The sequence below is a fragment of the Carex rostrata genome, chromosome 32 (genome assembly GCF_964058835.1).
Source record: "Carex rostrata chromosome 32, lpCarRost1.2, whole genome shotgun sequence".
Taxonomy (NCBI): Eukaryota; Viridiplantae; Streptophyta; class Magnoliopsida; order Poales; family Cyperaceae; genus Carex; species Carex rostrata.
In genome coordinates this window covers 2,049,464-2,072,737 of record NC_135949.1, presented here as the reverse complement: position 1 = coordinate 2,072,737, position 23,274 = coordinate 2,049,464, and the positions used below count along the sequence as shown (strand labels likewise).

At 34.7% G+C, this 23,274-nt stretch overlaps 1 protein-coding gene and 1 pseudogene across 2 annotated transcripts; one reads left to right on the top strand and one right to left on the bottom strand.

The window, feature by feature from the left end:
• Positions 1-3,948: 3,948 nt before the first annotated feature.
• On the top strand, positions 3,949-15,845 carry LOC144547784 (uncharacterized; annotated as a pseudogene). The gene is made up of 13 exons (XR_013509150.1): positions 3,949-4,062; positions 4,366-4,539; positions 4,931-5,032; positions 9,077-9,253; positions 9,679-9,928; positions 11,781-11,938; positions 12,227-12,352; positions 12,610-12,753; positions 13,522-13,609; positions 13,959-14,332; positions 14,589-14,916; positions 15,051-15,272; positions 15,549-15,845. The product of XR_013509150.1 is annotated as an uncharacterized LOC144547784 (transcript).
• Positions 15,846-16,805: 960 nt separating this feature from the next.
• On the bottom strand, positions 16,806-19,780 carry LOC144547783 (uncharacterized). The gene has a single exon (XM_078296476.1). The coding sequence runs from the start codon at positions 19,778-19,780 to the stop codon at positions 16,991-16,993; it is 2,790 nt and encodes a 929-aa protein (XP_078152602.1). The 3' UTR covers positions 16,806-16,990.
• Positions 19,781-23,274: the final 3,494 nt, after the last annotated feature.

Genomic DNA, 23,274 nt, shown 5'->3' with positions numbered 1-23,274 from the left:
CATTTTTTTCATAATTGCATCTTTCTTTTTTATTTGATGTTAGTCAAGTGTCATTCCTGCAACCCCTCATAGTTGGATTGTCATTCCACACTGATTGAAGCTATTTTCCCATTTAGAAGATTATACAACTGGAGAGAATCAGTAAAGAAACGACATTCTGATATGCCACTTGTTTGGAAGGGTGAAAGTACCTCTGTTCGGATAAGTGAAACAGAGTTGTTAGCATGCTTAAAATTAGAAGATTTTTTTGTCTATATAAAATATTAAAAAACAAGAAACAGAACCAGAGCAAGCACAAAAGAACCAGGCGGCACAAGCCAAACCAGAGACAGGAAGAAAAAGGAAACAAGGCAAAAACACACACAACAAGCACCAACCCGGCAAGGGTGAACCAAGAGGTACTGCTGGTACCGTAAAATTAGTGGCACTATCACAAAATAAATTTTCACGATCTTCGGTGAAGGCACAGAATAAAATAATATATATCTAAAACATTTCAATTATTCTAATTGGTTCAAAAAAAAAAAGTTCCCAATCCGCTACATTATATAGCAGTTTCGGATTTTTTTTTTTTTTTTTGAAAAAAATCCCAAACCACTATATAATATAACGGTATTCCAATCCGCTATATAATATAGCGGTTTGGATATTTTTATATAAGTTTAAAAACTTAGTTAAAAGTGGTAAAATATATTTAAATTTGGTTATTAATTAATAAAAATCACTGTCCTTTAATTTTGTTCCTGCTATAATTTCTTCCTCTAATATAAGCAGAAATATCCCACAAATTAATCCACGCTTGCATATGCATTTGAAAGTGTTATATAACCTGATACATCATCTCTAGAGAAAAATCCTTCACTAATTTCACCACCACATCACATCACATGAAGACTTATACAAGTAGACTGGACGTGAACCTTCTACTTACAAAATATCTAGTGCAATTTTCCACAAGATTTATTTCGACCATACAAATAGTAAGAAGACTTCTATGGTCCTTCAATTCTATCGTACTAGTCTTTTACTCAAAAAATAAAATAAAAAACCTACTGTACTAAACATGTCTATGTTACTTCATGAGAAATTGTACTTGTATTTCAAATGATATACGGGCATAAATAATTTGCAACTTTATAGCTTTGATGTGTTGATTATGCCTTACATTAATGAATCAAATAAGAAAGCAGTGTTTTCACGATAATTTAATAAATCCAGCTATACATACAAATAAATTGTACTCAAATTTCTCAAATCCATGTAGAATCTAATTAGAAAAACCGTAACTCCCACAGCAATTTATTGAATTTGGCAGATCAAATTTCTTCCACAAATTTGTAATAATGTTGTTGATAAGAGACGACTGTCATTTTAACCAAAGACTTGAATTGCTGAATTTTCCATAGTCAAACCTTTTGTTAATTATTGGACAGCCTCATAATTATTTATTTAAGTAATGAATTGACTGATGACAACTACAGATGAAAGCGCGCTACACGTTATTGATTACGTGAAACACAGATATAATAGACATGGTACATGGACCAGAAAGTGTTTTGGCATAGGAGCACTTGACCAGAAAATGTAACGACTGAATCTCATAGTAAATAGCAAAGGAGACATTTACTTGTAAATTAGAAAACCATCAACATTCCTCCAAATTAATTAGTAAATAATAAATATCATAGTACATGAAATTCCTCACAATTTGTTTAAAAAAAAAAAAGATTTGTAAAGTAGTGGCAATCCACACGTATTGTTTTTAAAAAAAGAAGGAGAGATAATTAAATAGTTAAATACAAACTGTTTTCTAAACAAACTAAGAAGGATCATAAAAAAGCCCCCCAAAACAGCATAATCCCTGACACAACAAATCCAGCGTACTGGACTTACCAGTCCTGTGGTTCAAACAGAGTCAACAGACTTACCAGTCTTGTGGTTCAAACAGAGTCAACAAATCCAGTGTACTGGACTTACCAGTCTTGTATTACATACCTGTCGCTGTCGTCTATGAATTAATCATCTATAACCTAACAGTACGTCAGGACCAGCTGGAGCCTGGAGGCTTGGATAAGGTTTGGATTCAAAGTGTCATGGAAATACGAAGCCTTCATTTCATGAAAGACTTCATTCGCGGTGCCATTTGACTGTGGAGAGTAACACGTTTGGAGCTACATATAAATATGTGGGTTTCATATATACAGAATATTGTAGTGTCATTGGGGATAAACATTTTTATATACAGATCACATAAAAATTAGTTTCATTATTATTTTTAAATATTACTTTTATTCATATTTTATCTTTACTTTGTGCTGAGGCTATAGGCAACTAATGAATAAATTATCAAACTCACAATATTGAAAAATAGCAAAAATCAATAATTTACTAACATGAAAAAAACCTAGGGTTTTCAACAGCCACCATCCCCTCTTCTCCATTCAATCGACTCAACTTTTTTTTACTTCTTGTAGTCTTCATTCCGAAGCAACACCTCCCATCTCTCGGTTATATCTTCTCGATCGGAGAGGATAATGAGGGAGGGGGGAGGAACCGAAGCCGAATGGAGCCAATCGGAGCCGATAGTGCGGTCTCATCGGACTTCGGAGCGTAGAGTTTCCATCTCGATTATAGCACGACGGTGAGTAGATTCGGTCGCCGTCGGAGCACGATGGCAGTTGAAGAAGCGGATCCGATCGTAGAGCAAGATGGTGATTAAAATACTAGTAGATCAGGTCATCATCGAAGTGCTGCGGCGGTCGAAGAAGCAGATCCGGTCGTGAAGCGAGATAATGATTAAGATATTGGAGTTATTATGAGAGATTTTTAATGTTTTATTAGTTTAGAGGATTTTATGAGAATAAAATAATGAATTTAAAAATTATAGTCATTTGACCCATTGTAAATACGTTTTTTATCAATGAAATATTGTTAGTATGGCATTTAAAGCGACTAACCTTTAAGAAAATAATTTACTAAGATAAAATTACACATATGAATACCACCATTATATATATATATATATATATAAAGTATGCAATTGGTGATCTTGTTTTTAAAAAAATTATAAATTACTTATTTAAATATAAAACTATACAAAATGTTAGAGAAATCCCATTACAAATAATGTATCGTTAAATGAATGATTAATAATTATCAAATGTGAATAAAAATAATATACACGAAATAACTCTTCTAGATTTATGTCCAGAGTCAAGTTTTCTTATCATACAAGTCTCAGGATAGAATTGTTTTTCAGAGTTAATGTCATTATGTTTTAGTCAGGCAGGTAAATTAAATAATGTTTGGATAGCAGACACTCAGGCCGGTTTGGATCATTTCGGATTATAAGTTGTTTTCAGTCTTAGGTTATTCTCCAGTATGAATTCTGATGAGCTGGCGTGTCCTTACCATCATGATACGTCGCCGATACCTCGTTGAATTGTACTAATACGGTTGGACACGGTCGGGACACTTCTATTTTTGTTAGCAAAATTCCGCACAATTTGCTCAAAATACGTATCCTCTACATTAACTCAAAAAAGAATTTTTGAGTTATTATATCTGGACCGTCCAATCAACTTTAAAATTTGTGCGGATTAGATCCGCACTAATATTAAAGGCCCCTAAGTTATAGGTGGAGACAGGATGAACTCTATTTACAATCAAACAGCCGAGATTCATTAACTTGAAAGATGCTGTTTTGAGTTAACGCAGAGGATTGGACTCCCTGGTCCCAAGCTTTCAGAATATATTTAATTAGTTTTGCTCTTGGACCTGGTCCAATACAGCGCCCGAAGATTCCTTGCAATAATTGGACTAATTTTGCTCCCTGCGTGGTTCGAAACCAAGCCATCTTGCTAAGAATTAAAATTATTTGGTTTGAGTCTAAATTAAAATTCTGCAAGGTAAAAAAATATTTCAAATTGTCAAAATGGCTAAGTACGCATGACGCGTACTAACTTGCCCAATTTCGGTACTTCCTCTTGTTATGGATTCACGCATCCAGTAGCTGCTCTTCTTGCTCCCTTCAAGCATCCATCAGCTCAAGCTCCAGCTCCAGTACCTGCACGCTCATTCGTTGAACTATGTTTTTCCTGACCATGTGGGACTAAAAAATAATAGAAATTAATAAACCACCGGGAAGGCACGCACAGCTTGCCTGATCTGAACAAGATAAACTGTTACAAGAAGAACACTCGCAACACGATCTCACGAAAGTCGTCTCGGGAACAGAAGGGGAGTTGAGATGTGCTTGAGAGATATAGCCTCGGATACCAGATGTTCGTCAGAAAACCCGTAGACGACTATCCAACCAACCCTTCCTGTCACTACAGTCTCGTTAGTTCCTCTCATCTCTACCAGGCTCTGTTTCTATGGAATAGGGGACAGGAGTCACTTAAGGAGAAAGCAGCTGAGAGCTTCTTAGCTTTTCATTCTCTGGGGCATTTTTACGAACAGCTGGCAGGCGACAGACACAGGGCCGCAACTTGTTATCAGAGAGCTGTTACACTCAATCCTGATTATGCCAAAGCTGGAGTAAGTGTTCAACTGTTAAATCCTTGGATTCTTGGATTGTGACATGATCTGGCCCAAGTAAAATGATTTGTGTCAAAATCAGGTTTTTGTTCGGTTCTGACATGTAAACAACATTCTATCATTCGAGCAATGCAATTATATGTTGCTCTGGCTGAGGCATGGTCATATCTTGGAAAGGTGATAAATCATGTCAAGTTAGTTAAATTTGGAATGTTGTAATTTATGGCTTGCACCTGAGCCATAGGTTTGGTTAGAAAATGGGTGTTTAGGGCTACTACTGAGCATAACTCATTCATGGAACCCAAAGAATATTACATTAAACTAATTTCTTTGCATTTATTAGTTCTTCATTTTTTATATTAACTTTATTTATATTTTTTGTTGCTTTCAGATTTATTGGGAATTAAATGATAAACTTTTGACAAGGCAAGCTTTAATGGATCATGCAAGAAGCATAGACGGATCCTTCTCTGGCAGTGCCATGGGCTGGGATGTCAGTTGATAATCAGACTGGGTATTATTGCTTCTTCTTTCCAAATTTGTATTCTTTTTTCTACTGCTTTAGTAGTCTTCTATTCTGTGATTGTTTGCGTACTAGATAAGGCCCTTTTCGATTTATAAGGCCCATGAGCCCATTTCATATATAAAATAGTTTTTACATTGAGCGCGGTGAGGTCAATGTCGGCTCAGCTGTAAATTGTTCCAAAAGCCTGCACGCAAATAACCAGCTACTTTTGACAATACACAATATAAACCATACAAGATATACCAGTGTCTACCCGGAATCCAAAGCAGCGGCTTACATAATTTAGAATATCAAACCAAACAAAATTTTCATAATCAAAATCATATTTATTTATTTTTCAAATTGGGGCACTTTCTCATAAAAACAATTTGCTGTCTCTCTGAGCAAGCCACGTCACTACTTTTCATATTTATTCTTTTTTTTAATCAGCAACGTGGTTGTTGTTTTTTTTTAATTTCTTTTTAAATTCACTTGTGTCACTGTGTAACATTTATGTTCAATCAGACAAAATTACTATTCGCGTTTCATAAATAAATTGTTATAAAGTTTGTTAAATTTTGTGGCCACGTAAAGCCCGCAATGTCCAATTGTTCTATGCTCCCATGTATTTATTTATTAAATATTAAATACATTTAAATGTAGTTAATTTCTAATCGGATTAGAAAAGCTCATAATTAGCTTGTTTGATTCTTACTCGGCTCACTACCCTACAAAATATCATATGATATTTTTTCTAACTAAATTACCTCCATACCATAAGAACCTCTTTTTTAATTTATCAATTTGTAATTTATTCTAGCAAGCATCTTACACACTGTTAATTAGTATAAGGGAATGGAGGAAATTACATTATTTAATAATGTTACTCTGCCTCTTAAGAATGTGCTTCAGGGAAAAAAGAAAAAGAAAAAAAAAGAGAGGGGTGACTGGATCCTGTTTACTTGTTTCAAAATGTTAATTTCAAGAGAAGAAAAGGGGAGGAAGAGATATACAAACTATTCAAATTATGTAACTTCAATATCAGACTGTAGAGGAAGTTAATTATTTATCTTCCCTATTTTTACCCTATCTTCTCTTCTTGGTTTTTAGAGCACAACCTATTATTCATACATCCTTGTAATTTTTTTTGTATTAAAAGTAACCAGTTCTTATAATGAATTGGAACCCCAATATAATTGGGAGGCAAGTAATTTGGCATCCCTAACATATTTGCTAATTGAATCAGATATATATAGGAGTATCATTTCTGATTTAGCAAAATTAATTTTTAATTATTAAAAACCTACAAACCTCATTTAATTTCAAGGCCTCAATCATAAAAGGGTTTGTCCTTATAAAAAAAAAATTAGGTATCATCAGCAAAATGTAGATTGAGTACCATTAGGTATCATCAGCAAAATGTAGATTGAGTACCATTGCTATAACTCCTTATTAAATTTCATTTATATGCATTTATATTCTTGTTTGGTAAAATTGGTATTGACATAAATATATAGACAATAAGCATCCACCCTTAATTAATATGTCAAGTTCAACTTTTGGGTTAAAAAAAGAAGAAGAGTGTGTTCTTGACTCTTCCAAAATTTTTTTTTTCTGATTTTCTGTATCAACGTACGTTTTGTTATTGTTTTTATATTTTTATTTTAGATTGAAAAAGGATCAAATTTCTGAACTTTATATAAATTTACACAAAATTTTCAGTCGAGTTTCGAGTTTTAAATTTCTGAAGTTGTTAAAAGAGAGATCATTTGTCAACCCAGCAATATATATGTGAGGAAGAACCAGTCTTTAATTTCGTGGCTAAAAATATTTTTTTGTGAGAGATCACAGGTTGAAAAATCAACTAAAAACTCTCTTGTAATTGTGGATATTTAAAATTGAAAGACTTGACTAATATTTTTATATGAAAAATATTTACAAGAAAAACTCATAATTTATTTATTCAAAAATAATAAATTATTAATCCGCCGCTAACTAATTTTTTTTTTTCACTTAAAAATACATAAATGTCATGAACATGTCCGCAAGTTGGTTCAACTAAAAGAGTTAATGATAGACTTTGATGCAAGATATTAAAAATGTGCTTATAATAGTTATTATTAAATAGAGGAGGGATCGGATGACACCGTTTTTTGGTGACATCGAATGACACCGTGCATTTTTAAAGTCCAAACAGTCGATCAAGCCGTTGAACATAATGGATATGTTAAAAATCGCTATATTTAGACCGTTGAATTTTTGTATCCATCTTAATAAATAGTAAAAAAATTCAGAAAAATATAAAATTTGATCTGCAAGCACATTTTAACATATCCATCAAGTTGAATGGTTTGATCGACTTTTTCAACTTTAAAAATGCACGATGTCATTCGATGTCACTAAAAAACAGTGTCTTCCGATCCCTCCTCTATTAAATAATGCTGTTGCTGTGTATGGGCATCCTCTCTGGTGCACTTAATATGCTTTACTTTGTCAGTGCCTGATTTTGCTGTTGCTCTTTAAAGTATAAATCTGACCATTATTTAAGCCTAGATTCCTTCAACTGCGTAGGAAACAGTTCCAATGAAAAAAAATTTACTTGGAATAAATTGTTTCATTTGCTAAGAATTAACAGAGAGCCACATAAAGTCATAGGGACTCACATTTTTTTCTCAAAATATACTTCTATTCTTTTATTTTATTTTTATAAAAAATAACTATAAAATTATGTGTTATTCTATAAATTTTATACTTGTACATTGTTTTCTTTATAGTTCGGAATATAATATTATATATGATTGATCTCATTCATGTTTGATTTTCATAACTTGAAAATTTGGTTCTGCACCTGATACAAGTATATATATATATATTTGTATATAGTTGTAAAAATTAATTTGTTCAGAAAAATAAAACAGGTGGCATCTTGCCACTTATTTTCAAAAACCAACTTTTTTATATGTTTTCGGCTCTCTGGCAGACTATATATTTTTTTTCTTAAAGAAATATTTGATACTTTTAAGTTATTATCACTTTATCCTTGCACATTTGCACTTTGGATTGAATCCAATAACCCGCTAACCGAATCCATTACTATTACTTCTATGCGTTATGGGCCTATTGGGTTCTTTCAAGTTTCTTGCTATCCGGCCCAAATAAGCCCCAGTTAATTAGGCTCGTTCAATTCAATTTTTTACAAATCAGCTGCGCAATTAATTATAACTCAAGCAAAATGGTTCATAAAAATGCGCAAGACATAGTTACATATATACGATCATTGCTTTTAATGTTGAGAATAAATGGATTTATTTCCATATTTGCAAGGTTTTATGCTACGTAGCTCCGACTGTTTTCCATAGCAGTGACTATAGTGACAAATTAATTATTCGGGTTCGGTTTGGCGAAATTAAAATTTCTTGATTCGAGAATAATTTGGATATAATTCGAAAATAATTAGGAATTATCTAGGTCAAAGATCTCAGTTCTGCAAAAGAGCAAAAAAAATCTTCTTGGAAAAATTCAGAAAATTCGGAAAAAAATCGTAAAATTTGCAAATTATTCGGGTTTAATTTGGTAGAATTTCGGTCAAGCAAATAATTCGAAGTTCGGTTTGGCATCACCAAAAAACGAATTATTCGAGTTTAATTCGTGAATCTAATGACTACGGCGGTGACCCATTGGGTCATACCGCTTGTAAAAAAAGTGATGAAAAAATTAAAAGAATCTAGTCAACTATGAACACATTTAAATTGAACGTCTGGATTATAAGTTAACTTTTGATTTACTTTAGAGAAAACTGTTACTTTATTCAACTTTCCACGGGGTACAAGCTATTCTTTAGAGAATCACCCTTAACTAAGCTTAGCCCGATAGAGTTTTCAGTGAACCTGATTTAAGAATAGTTTGGACCTAGTTGACGATTTAGCTTTACTGATGGTCAAAATAAGCTGAGATGTATACCAATTTGTATGGCCTAATTAATAAAATAATTATATGTCTGCATTTTTAAGCTTTTCTTCTTTCACTTTCTAGGTTGACGGGGTAAATACAAAAGATGCATTGCCATTGGTGTATGACCCAGATATAATATCAGCTTACTGGGGCAGGAAACCCACAGCTGTTGCCACTCGAATTGTGCAACTTCTTTCTGTGGCTGGTGGTTTCTTATCCGGTCTCATATCTGATTTGATCAACAAAACAATCAAAGAGGTAAGTATATCATCACTCACCGCATCAAATTTTTTCTTAGTCACAATGTCTTATATTGATATATGAAGTTACTCTTCGGTAATAATGCCATGACTTTCAATGAAATAATCCACATCTAAATACGAGATGAAGATTGCAAGTTTGATTATGCGAAAGTATAAGTTGATTTTCAGGTGATTGGTTTCCAATAACTTCACATGTGTAGTTTCTAGTACCCAATTTTATATAATTACACAGAATTGAAAAAGTTTTTAAACTTCCTATAATTAGTACCCAAAATTTGAAAAAAGTTTTCTAGTACCCAAAATGGAGCCAACAATATTAATAAGGGAGCATAATTTGAACTGGATCAGATTACTTCATGACTTGACTGTTATTTATTTATTTATTTTTTTGTTTTCATTATGTGTTCTCTGTTTTTGTAGAATGAGGTATCAAGGGCAATCGAACTGAGGGAAATAGTGACATCCCTGGGCCCTGCATATATAAAACTAGGCCAAGCACTGAGCATCAGACCTGATATACTTTCTCCTGCTGCTATGACAGAGTTGCAAAAGTTATGTGATAAGGTCCCTTCTTTTCCTGATGATGTGGCAATGGATTTAATCAAAGAAGAGCTTGGTCGGCCCTGGCAGGAAGTTTATTCTGAGCTGTCTCCCTCTCCCATTGCAGCTGGTAAAGCTCATTTCATTCTTATGCTTTAGGGTGAATTCCATGCATGCCCCTGCAAAACCTCGCAATATTGCGCACATGCCTGTCAAAGTTTGACTATTGTGCCTAATTGGAAAGTAGGAAAATACACACATTCATGACCCTTGTAAGTTTCCCTGAAGAAGCTCCAAATTAATCCTCCTACATGATTGATTATTTTTTATATATTAATTTCTTTTCAGACCAGTGTGACGAGTATGTGATATTTCCTTTGTTCTTGAGGTGTTGTGTGTAAATTACTAGCCAAGTATGATATATTTAGGTTTTGCTAGGGCACATGAAACTTTTTTCTTATTGTGTATAACAATAGCATAAAAAGCCAAAATGTAAGAGAAGACATTGCATCAATTCTATACTAATGGACCAGACTCAACCAGCTAGTCAATACCGGACTCATCTGGTACATTACTTGGCCTGTTGGCCATATTGGAGATGGAAATATTTTCTTACTTCTCTTGATTGGCAATTAACCTTAAGCCTCAGTCCAACTCTATGCATAAGAACCTTTATTAAAGTAAAAAAAGAAAGAATTAAAAGAAATAAATTAAAGTTGGATATACTAGTGCCTTCGAAACACTTTCCCTTGATGCCTTTTGAAATAATTTAACTGAAACACTTTTCGCTGGTGCTTTTTTCTCTTATGCTATAATTCTAGCATCATTCACTAGTGGAGAACATACAATTAGTGTCGCCTTAAAAAACCGACACTAATACTTTAGTATCGGTCGTTTACAAAAACCCGACACTAATAATATTAGTGTCGGGTATTTATATGTAGGCGATACTAATAACTGAGAATTAGTGTCGGCTGTTTATAAACAGCCGACACTAATGTATTAGTGTCGGCTATTTATAAACAGCCGACACTAATACTTAACAATTAGTGTTGGCCATTTATAAACAGCCGACACTAATACATTAGTATCACCTTTTTATAAACAGCCGACACTAATTCTCAGTTATTAGTGTCGCCTATTTATAAACAGCCGACACTAAAGCTAAAAAAATTTCATTTTAAGTCCCGCGCACCTCTTTCAAACGCACGCCTAGGGTTTAAAACATCTCCTTCACTTCGCTTCACGCTTCTCTCCGATCTGATCTTCTCAAACCGAGCCGCTTCTAGGCGAATACCAGAAGATGTAATGCAATATGGTCCTGCGCATGCTTCACGAAAAGGGACGTAACTTTTGATCCGTCCGTCGGATCGGACTGAAATTTTGACAGGAACTCCACAGCTCAAAACCGGATGAGAAACCAATCTATGATTCGTTTCGCCATTTTGCGGGCTCAGATTCACGATCCGAGTCTTCCTTCATGGACTTTTGGTATAGTGTTTATAATTTTAGAGTTTTTAGGGTCTTTTATGTATCTTTTATGTATTTTTTGTTTTAGGGTTTGTATGATATTTTATTTAGGGTCTTTTATGTATCTTTTATGTATTTTATGTTTTAGGGTTTGTATGATAACAATAAATAAGCAATTTGGATGATATTTTATCTAGTGAGTGTTATTTGTAAATTATGATGAATTATTTGATATCTTTGTTTTATATATAGTTCAGCAAAAATATATGAGCATTCCAGAATAAAAAATTTCATTTTTAGAATTTTCTATGATTTATAGTGAATTTTTGAAATTTATTTTTTTAATAAATAGCCGACACTAAAAGTTAGTATTAGTGTCGGCCATTTAATAAATAGCCGACACTAATGCCTTACTTTTAGTGTCGGCTATTTACAAAGTATTAGTATCAGCCCGATTAGTGTCGCCAAATGTCCGACACTAATACCCATAAACAGCCGACACTAATTCCAAGTTCTCCACTAGTGATTGGGACAGGTGTACAAAGGCCGCTTGAAAGAAACAGGAGAATTAGTAGCCGTGAAAGTGCAAAGGCCTTTTGTACTCGAGACTGTCACTATAGATCTCTTCATCATTAGGAAATTAGGGTTAGTACTAAGGAGACTTCCGCAGGTAAAGAGTAGCTGCATTTTTGTCAAAGCTTAACTTTTCTGAAGTTTAGGTTAAGGTATATGGTTGTTAGGATGAATACGGCCGGCCCCAACATTGTTGAATCCTTTATAATTGGAGCTACCTGTGTTGTAAACAAAAACTCCAAATGATTAATCATTGAGGTTATTTCTGACATAAGTTAGCTTCCCTTGGTGTGCTAGTCAATGCTTAAGCTCCATATGTCCTTTGATACCTTGTCCTTTATATTTTTTCTTGATAACAATTAGAAATTGTAATCTCGTGTGCTAGATCTCAGTTGATGTGGTGGGGTTGGTGGATGAATGGGCCGCTCGCTTTTTTGAAGAACTTGATTATGTGAATGAGGGAGAGAATGGTACCCGGTTTGCTGAAATGATGAGGAAGGATCTTCCCCAGGTAAACATGAGAATTTTTGTTTGTTTTTGCCATAAACGTAGTTAAAACATTAATGTTTTTGCTTTTTTTGCTTAATGCGAAATGGCTGGGTAGAAATTTAATTGTTCGCTCTTCTAGCATCATGATCTGTATGTGCAAGTTTAAGTGCATGCTACTGGTACCATAAGGGATCGATTAACCGGCTTGTATGTACAAGCTGTCTAGTTGGTGATCTGTCACTCACCTATTATCTTGGTATTTTTGGTTTGCAATTCCAGGTTGTCGTACCAAAAACATATACAAAATACACTTCAAGAAAAGTTCTCACCACAGGATGGGTTGAAGGAGAAAAGCTATCACAGAGCAAAGAAAGCGATGTTGGAGAACTCGTCAATGTAGGAGTGATTTGCTACTTAAAACAGGTTGGTTGAAAACTACACATTTATTCTTTTATTAATATAACCTAAAGTCTGAACAGGAGCGCTATGAGACCAAACAATTGCCAAATTAAGTGTGTACAGTGTAATCAGAATTGGTGTGTTGCAGAACAACACAGATTGATTTTTGCAAGATTCCTCTATAATTATAAGAATCTAAAAATCTCACAGAAGTTATTCAAAACTTCCACATTGGTACAACAGAAATCCCTAAAAAATATAGCCACCATGTTGGTGCTTACGATTATTGGTATATTAACCCTGCTGTTGTACATAATATTGTTAAAAATAACTAGTGTATATATTCAGTGGAGATGCATTTCTTGGGGACATTTATCAGAACATCAAGGATTTTTGCATCTTACCCCCTAATTTCCTTTCCTGGCGCTATGAGCTCCCATATCTATTCTAATTTGGTGACAGCTGCTCCTACTTTTTGTGCTGCTCCAGAAGATTGCAATCTATCTATAATCAGCACCATAATCTTTCTATTAATTATTTGTATATTAACTTTCTTTATTAGTTCCAACGGCTATTTAGCCTAAGTGTGTATAAATAGAATAGCTGCTGTACATTGTAAAGTATGATTTGATAATCAATAAAATCTAGAAATTCCTCTTATCAGAAATTTCAAATATGTTATTTATCTTTTGATCAGAAGCACTAGTTTTGTATGCAATTTACGTTTTTACGTTTACAATATTACCACATATTTTGAATGACTTATTAAGTAAAATGATGAAATCTTTGTAGTTGCTTGATACCGGCTTCTTTCATGCTGATCCTCATCCTGGTAACATGATTCGAACTCCTGATGGAAAGTTGGCCATACTTGATTTCGGTGTGTATTTCTTTATCTTTTTTCACTTTTTAAACTCTGTATATATCTCTTTAGATTGTAAAAATGTGAATATCATCACATGTAATTCATTCTCAATTGCCTCAATATGCACTTTATCGCTCAGAATAATGCAACTTTCATGAAGGATTGGTATCACGGTATTTTGTATCAATACTGCACCTGTCAGGTCAGGTATTGGTGCATATATTATAGCCAGTACCCAGTAGGCCAGAATCATCCTTTTTGGATTCAATTACAATTTCTCTATTACCCCTTTTGTTTCCTCTTTTGTCTTCTTGTTATTTACAACTCTTTAGAAAACACAGTAATATTATGCATTTCCATGCAGGGCTCGTGACAAAACTTACGGACGATCAAAAGTACGGGATGATAGAAGCCATAGCACATCTAATCCACCGTGACTATGATGCAATTGTAAAAGATTTTGTCAAGCTTGGTTTCATTCCAGATGGGGTTAACCTCGATCCTATTTTACCTGTGTTAGCCAAGGTCTTTGATCAGGCTTTAGAAGGAGGTGGCGCCAAAAATATTAATTTCCAAGAATTAGCATCTGATCTTGCACAGATAACCTTTGATTATCCCTTTAGAATCCCTCCGTATTTTGCCCTGATTATTCGAGCTATTGGCGTTTTAGAAGGTATTGCATTGGTCGGCAATTCTGATTTTGCTATTGTTGATGAAGCTTATCCCTACATTGCACAGGTAAAGTATCTTTCTTAAACCTACTAGTTCTTGTTCAGACTGGAAATATTCCTAATTTTAGTTGTTTTATCACCAAAAGGAATTTCCCTTTATGTTTCCAGGAGTATATATAGCCTAAAGGCATGATTCCTAACTAAAACATTTACATTTGGTTAACAGTACTGTATAGTGAGCTGATGTAATCTTCTGTGCTTTGGTTCTTTAAATATTGGTATTTGCACACTTTTTTCATTTGTTTCTATTTTTGTTTCAATAGAGACTATTGACTGATGAATCACCTCGGTTTAAGGAGTGCATTAAGATACACAATTTATGGAAAGTCTGGTGTGTTTGATGCTGAGAGATTTATTGATGTGATGCAAGCCTTTGAGAATTTTATTACAGCAGCAAAAAGTGGCGGTGGTGAAAATTTGAAAGGAAGCATGGCCGAACTCGGTGTTTTACAAAGTCAACCAGGTTCCCCTTTGGTGCCAGTGCTGCCATCTATGATTTCTGGACCAGAGCAACCAATCAAAACTCGAGCAGCGCTTGCATTTTTGTTGTCTGATAAAGGAAATTTCTTCAGAGAGTTTATTCTTGATGAGGTATATTATTGGTTCTGTTATTCCAATAAAGTATCAAAAATTGTTTTGCTGCTGTTGCACGTTCTGTTATTACTCCATTTTATTTGCTATATGTTACTAATTGGTGAATACTATTTACATGGTATTGAGTGTAGATAGTGAAGGCCATAGATGCGGTTTCAAGGGATCAATTGGTACAAGTTGCGACTGCTTTGGGTATAAGAAACCCGGTGCCAGTTTTTGGAATGGCTCCCGTAAGAACTACCGCTCTTCTGCCAACAATTACTGCAGAAGACAAGGTCATTTTAAACAATGTGGAGAAGGTGGTTAGGTTTCTCACAGCTGGGACTTCAACTCCAAATTCTACATCTGACAGGGTAATTCCGCGTGTATATCTATTTAATTTTGCTTCATTGACAGAAAAAGAATTAGTCAATTTTGCTTGCGTTATTTAATGTTTTCTCGAGCAAGTCGTTCTTTAGCTTAATTTTGTTCTGTCGAACTGTTATGTTGTCAAAAATTTTGCATCTTCCATACCTGATCATCTCTTGGGGCAAAATATCAAATATGTCCACCTTAGTAGCATTTTTATGGACTCAATACAATGCATATGTTACTATTTCTTAGTGTGCATATTATTTTTTCATTGGCAGGATATGAATCTGGCAAATACTATTCAAGAGCTTCTTCCAGTATTGCCGGGAATATCTGCAAAGGTGCTACCAGATATACTGAGCAGACTGTCTTCTCGCATATTTGCACGGATAATCCGAGAGGTTTTTTTGTTGAAACTTATCATTCCTTGCAAAATTAGTCTGACTTCAGTTTTATTTTTTTCCTTTTCTTGTGCATGTATAGCATTAAGAAACATCTTTCTTGTGTATAATGCCACCACAAACTTTAGAAATAACTACAGATCATACATCACAAAGTTCAATTTCTGTTAGCCATCAGCTGTTTTCATTACTTTGATGCTAGTGTAACCCACTTTGGCTTGGTTATTTTTTTAAATATTTACATTTCTGTTTGCACTTGTTGCGAACCTTTTGGACGAGTTCAAATCAAAATGAGTCATGTTCTGATATTGTTAGCACTCCTTTTATTTTTTTTATTTTTTTTAATAAGAAGTTTGACATGATTTAAATGATAGTTACGTAAGATGTCAAATTATATGATTGGGATCATTGTATACTTGCGATCCGGTACTGATTGGTATCAGCATCTCACAAGCCTCAACAAGGCACCATTCGCAAAATGGTCACAGTTAGAATTCAAGTCTTTGCAACTACAGAGAATACAACACATTTAACGTTTTATGTGGCAGACTAAATTATATATAATTTTTATTAAAGTTCAATTAAATTTTAAAATAATAAGAAAAATTAAAATTATAGATGGCTCAGAGCTGAAGATCCGTCCTGATTGAACTCAAATTTTTTTTGGGAGGAAGAGTAAATATTAACAACAACTCGGATTGAAAAAGAAATGGTGTTTTTATAAATATAGAAGTAGGCCTATAAAATTTTAATTGGGCTTTCATAGAGCCCAGTATACTGGTTAACAATGTTTGGTTTGTTGCAACTTGAATGATCTTGTTTTATATTTCAGGCAACAATTCAGGTTCTATTTTTTCCTTCCGCCATTTTCTTAGAAAGGAAACTCCAAATCTTTTATTATTCGTGATGCTATGGTACTATCATATTGCATATTGATCCGTACTATGAATTCATTTTTCTAACTTTTTTTTAATAATGCGGACTATTGATCTTTTATTACTCCTCGTGATCTGTACGTCACTTTTTTTAATAATGCCATTTTTATAACTTTTTTTTATCAAGCACCTTGAACGCATACATCAATACTCGATTAAATGAAGAAATATGGAAATCAAACAAGAAGCCAACACAAACAAGCAATCAAGCAATAAGCACAAGAAAATAAAAGAGAGACAAGATTTTACGTGGAAACCCTTTCGGGAAAAAACCACGGAAGCACACAGCTCAAATTCACTAGATCAATGAAGTGTTTACAAATACAAGGAGAGAATGAAGCCATTAACAGTCACTCTAACACTATAATAAAATGACTTAATGGCTTAATGGGCTGAAGCCCATTTGAGTTTTGGCTTCAACATCAACACATACAACCTGTCAAACACAGTATCAACCATTTGAAAATAAGTATACCTCCACTTTACTTTGAATAGTAGGATAAAAAACACCAGCAAAAATCCTGCCACAAATCCAAACTCGATGAACAAATACAACCACTTATCCCTATCACTAGTATTTTTTGAATTGGAATCGTTGTTACCATTATTATGAGGAAATCTCCCACTACTTCCACAGCTCGTCTCTAGTGGGGGTCCACATAGGTATGGATTACCACTGTAGATTGATGGGTCATCAAGCGCCTGCAATTGATACCCAGTGGGAATGCTCCCAGATAGATTATTGTAAGAAAAATTGAGTTTTTCTAAAGAGTATAAAGCGGATATGCTTTGTGGGATAGTCCCAGACAGGTTATTCATGTGGAAGTCAAGTGACTCTAGAGATGTCATGTTTCCGATTTCAAGCGGAATGTTTCCTATTAAGTGATTGTTCGACAAGTTTAGATTCAATAAACCAGCAAGAACAACTATCTCACGAGGTATCTCACCGATTAGATTATTGTTTGACAAATCCATACTCTTCCATAATAGAAGACCATTAGCATCATACTCAAGTTTCAACCCTTTGGTCATTGCAATTAAACTCTCGGCACTATATAACGATGACAAGGATAATGACGATAATTGATCACTCATCCAAGTAAAATTATCCAAACCTCTAGGTAGCTGTCCCGAAAGGTAGTTATTTGAAAGATCTAAGACTTGTAAATTATTGAGTTGTGTCAACTTGGATGTGATATTACCTGAAAATAAGTTGGAATGTAATATTAGGAATGTCATATGGGGAAAGCTTTCTCCTACCCAATCTGGTATAATACCGTGAAAATTATTTTCTCCAAGATCAAGCAATTGTAATCCTTTGCAGAATTGCAAATCAAATGGAAACTCTCCAGTTAGACTGTTGTTTTCAAGTTCAACCGCTGCTAGTTCCACTGAACAACTCAAAGAGCTGGGCACAACTCCAGAGAGCCTATTATTTGCAAGTTTTACTACTCCACTGATGTTTGACCAGCAAGAAGGAAGATGCCCTGATAAACTATTACTCGAGAGATCAAGATACCACAAACTATGTAATCCACAAGGAAACAATTCTACAACTTCAGCAGTGTGATTGTTCGAAACAATCAATTTATTCTTATATGGTGACTTAAAGTGTTTACGCAATTCTCCTGACAAGGAGTTATTGGAAAGATCCAGATACGACAAACTTGTAGGAAGAAATGGTATTTTACCCACAAGCCAATTATTACTCAAATCCAACCACTCTAGTTTGGTCATGTGTACCAAGCTGGCTGGTAACTTTCCTCTAAGCATGTTAGTAGACAACGAAAGTAATCTAAGTGAAGATAAGTTCCAAACCCAATCGGGTATACAGTCATCAATTCCAGTGTTTGCCAGTTCTAGAACCTCAATTTGTACTTGTCTCCGGATCCAAGAGGGAAATTTTGGCCCTTGTTTATTTGACATCAACCAGATTAACTTCAATTGAAAAGAGGGGGTCCATTCACTACCAAACAAAATAGTTATGTTGGTATGTGCGAGGCCTAAATGTTTGAGTTTTGACAAACCAGTTAGGTGAGTTTCTGATAGTAATCCTGTGAGGAAGTTATTACTAAGATCAAGCCAAACAAGATTTTTTAAATTTCGAATATTAGTTGGTATTGTTCCATTTAGGTTATTATCGCGAAGATCAAGCCAAACAAGATTTATTAAATTTCCAATATCAGTTGGTATTGTTCCATTTAGGTTATTACCGCTAAGATCAAGCTGAACAAGATTTGTTGAATTTCCAATGTTAGTTGGTATTGTACCATTTAGGTAATTAAATCGAAGATCAAGCTGAACAAGATTTGTCAGATTTCCCAATGTAGCAGGATATGGCCCCACCAGGTTACAGCTTTTGAGAATTAGAACATTTAAACTGTGTAAACTGCCCATCCAATTGGGTATGGTGGTATTGAAGTTTTGATGAGAAAGATGAAGCACTCTAAGAGAGGTGAAGTTCACTAAAGTGAGTGTATTGGGAATTTGGGTTAGATTGTTATAGGACAAAACTAACACTTCAAGTGATGATAGTTTGTTCAAACTTTGCACCCAGTTATTTGAATCTTTGAAATCGACTCCCGACATGTCTATATACTTTAGAGACCTCATATTAGATAACCACCATGTATCGGCACTCAATATAAAATCAGAAAAATAATAGTCTTGCCTAAGATCAAAGTACAACAACTTAGAAAGGTTCCCAAACTGAGGATGTATCATTCCCGACAAACACGTGTTAGACAAATTGAGATACTTTAAGTTTCTAAATGCGCTAATAAATTCTGGAAATTTATTCCCACTAAAATTATTGAAGCTGAGATCTAAGTGCTTTAGATCACTAAGAAATAACAAAGATGGGCTGATCTTCCCGGTCAAGCCAGGGTGGTATTTCAAATAATGGAAGGTACCTCCGTAATATATCGGTCTTTCGAGCAGTTCGACATTGGTATTTCGAAGGTTAAGCTTGATAACATGACTTGTTCGATTGTTGCATCGGATCCCTGCCCAGTTGCAACATTTTTCACCTCTCCATGAAGCCAAACGACTACTCTTATCATTGACACCAGCTTTGAATTCAAGCAGGGCATCCCTCTCATTCTCAATACAACAATTTGCCAAGAAGGCTTGAATGAGTAAGAGGAGGATGAAATTGGGTGAGAAATAGCACATCTTGAATTAATGTGAGCAGCTCTCAATGGTTCACCAAAATATTCCAGTTGCAACTACTTATACAAGTAGATATTGTTGGTGTGATACGTCAGCTCATGCAGATATATTGTCATCCAACTTTGACTGGACGTGAACCTTGTACTTACAAAATATCCAGTGCAATTTTCTACAAGATTTATTTCGACCATACAAATAGTAAGAAGACTTGTATGGTCCTTCAATTCTATGGTACTAGTCTTTTACTAAAAAAATAAAATAAAATAAAAAAACCTACGGTAAACATGTCTATGTTACTTCATGAGAAATTGTCCTTGTATTTCAAATGATATATGGGCATAATTAATTTGCAACTTTATAGTTTTGATGTGTTGATTATGCCTTACATTAATGAATTAAATAAGAAAGCAGTATTTTCACGATAATTTAATAAATCCAGCTATACATACCAATATTCTAAATAGCGCGCTATAGCGTTTTTTCTCCCATAAAAGCTATGGCGCAATGTCCAAATAGTGTCACTATAGCGCAATTTTTTTAACCCGGCCGCTATGACGCGATAAACGCTATTTAAATCATTGATACATACAATTAAATTGCACTAAAATTTCTCAATTCCATGTAGAATCTAATTAGAAAAGCCGTAACTCCCACGGCAATTTATTGAATTTGGCAGATCAAATTTCTTCAACAAATTTGTAATAATGTTGTTGATAAGAGACGACTGTCATTTTAACCAAAGACTTGAATTGCTGAATTTTCCACAGTGAAACCTTCAGTTAATTATTGGACAGCCTCATATTTTATTTATTTAAGTAATGAATTGACTGATGACAACTACAGATAAAAGCTACACGTTCTTGATACATGAGGCACAGATATAATAGTCACATGGACCAGAAAGTATTCTGACATAGGAGCACTTGACCAGAAAATGTAACGACTGAATCTCATAGTAAATGGCACAGGAGACATTTACTTGTAAATTAGAAAACCATCAACATTCCTCAAAATTAATTAGTAAATAATAAATCTCATAGTACATGAAATTCCTCACAATTTGTTAACAAAAAAAAGATTTGTAAAGTAGTGGCAATCCACACGTATTGTTTTTTTTTTTTTTTTAAAAAGAAGAAGAGATAAATAGTAAAATACAAACTATTTTCTAAACAAGTTAACAAGGACCGTAAAAAAGCCCCCCAAAGCAGCATAGTGTACTGGACTTACCAGTCCTGTGGTTCAAACAGAGTCAACAGACGTGCTTGACGGCCTATTAGAAATTAACTCGAAAATTACGGAAAAAAATCTGTAGGGACTTGCATACTTGTATTACATACCTGTCATCTATGAATTAATCATTGTCATGTTCATTCAATCATCTATAACCTAACAGTCAGGATCAGCTGGAGCCTGGAGGCATAGATAAGGTTTGAATTCAAAGTGTGGAAATACGAAGCCTTCATTTCATGAAAGACTTCATTCAGGGTGCCATTTGACTGTGGAGAGTAACACGTTTGGAGCTACATATAAATATGTGGGTTTCATACAGAATAGAATATATGATGCCATCACTATTTCGGAACTATGGAAGACTAATGACTTTGAGGAATATTGTAGTGTCACTTGGGATAAACATTTTTATATACAGATTACATAAAAATTAGTTTCATTATTATTTTTAAATATTACTTTTATTCATATTTTATCTTTACTTTGTGCTGAGGCTATAGGCAGCTAATGAATAACTTATCAAACTCTACATATTGAAAAATAGCGATGGCATCGGGTTCATCAAACCCGATGGCCAAAGGTTCCACTACAACAAAACGGATTTTCTGCGACCGTTATCAGCGACCGTTGAGGTCGCCGGTCGCAGAAAATTATTTTTCCCCCCAAAAAAAAGAAAAACCAATATTCTCCGGTGACCATTATTTTCTGCGACCGTCATCAGCGACCGGTTATTTCGCCGGTCGCAGAAAGTATTTTTTTCCGAAAAAAAAAGGCGCCACGCAGCATTGCGCCGAAAACCCTTTCTCTTCTCTCTCGCTCTCTGTCTCCGTCGATCGATCGCTCCGCCTAAACCCTAACCCTAAACTCGTGCCTCCTCTTCTTCTCACCCCGCTTCTCTCCCGTTAGTTAGGTGAAACAAGCGAAGGCCCGCTCCTCTCCTCTTCTTCTTACGCCGGTTCTCTCCTCTTCTTTCCGAGCAGCCGTGCCGTCCTGTGCCAGTCCGTTGCCTCTGCCTGCGCGAAGAGGAAAGATCAACTCACTCGCCCCCCACCGCTGCCTCAGGTACATTTCTCTTCTCTTTTCTTCTCCACCACTTATGTGTGCATGGAATTCATATGACCTAATTTACCTCAAATTTTGAGTGAGTTTTGATCCCAACCGTCCCATGATCTGCGGGAATTTTTTAGACTGATTGTGGTTATGAAGAAATTCATAGACGGAGGGAGCAAAACATGATCTGCGGGAATTTTTTATTTGTAGAAATTATAATAAAATAATATAGGTTATTAGACTGATTGTGGTTATGAAGGCCCAATGACGCGTAACCAAGGGTAAGAACTAATTCTCTGTTGGAGACGATAAGAATGTAACTTTTATTTAACCTTGAAAGGTCGATTATACATGATCACTAATAAAGCATAATTTGGAAAATTGCTGAAATATATGTTTTAAATTCAGAATTTCATGAGACATCATATCAATTTTAGTTATGGGTGTTTGGTATAAGGTGTCAAGGACATCTATGACTGACTTTACAATTTTTAGAATTTTATTTATATTTTTAAAATATTTGATTCAAACAGGGAGGGCATTATAGTCCATGAGTTGCAGAAATTTTATGTTTAGTTTGAAGGCTTTGCTTGTACAAGTAATATTCATTTTTTGTGTATTTTGTAATTATTCATTAATTATAGTGCTTGTAATAATTATTCCTGTTTGCAGGACTTTTGATGCAGGGCATCCAGAGAAGACGAAGCAAGTCGCAAAAGTTATTTCGCAAACAGTACGTCAGAATTATCCTGGCCCATACTACAGATACACGGATTTCCCCAAGGATAATAAGGATGTTATCCAGGAAGAGTTTTTAGTAAGTAAATTTTTCTGAAACAAAACCTCTAATAATTACTTTTTTTTTTTGAAGCTAACAAACGATATTAATTCTTAACTATACATTGCAGAAGCACTACCAGTTTCATCCAGATATACCTTTGATAGATGCATGGACTGTATTTAGAAAGATAGCTGATGTACGGCTTTCAGGATATGCTGAATAAATGCAAGGCGGCAGCAAAAAAGTCATACGGAGAGTCAATGCTCGAGTGGAAGGAGCATGGGGCTGCTCCTCGCCCCTACGACGCCTGGATCCAGCCAGCGTACTGGCCCGGACTCGTCGATCATTGGTGCAGCGACGCCTTTGCTAGTCAGAGCCAGCGAAATGCAGAAAATAGGGCCAATGTTGAAGGTGCAGGGGCTTCGACGGGCTCTGT

Coding starts and splice junctions, on each gene's coding strand:
- LOC144547783 (XM_078296476.1), bottom strand. CDS start 19,780: ATGTGCTATTTCTCACCCAATTTCATCCTCCTCTTACTCATTCAAGCC.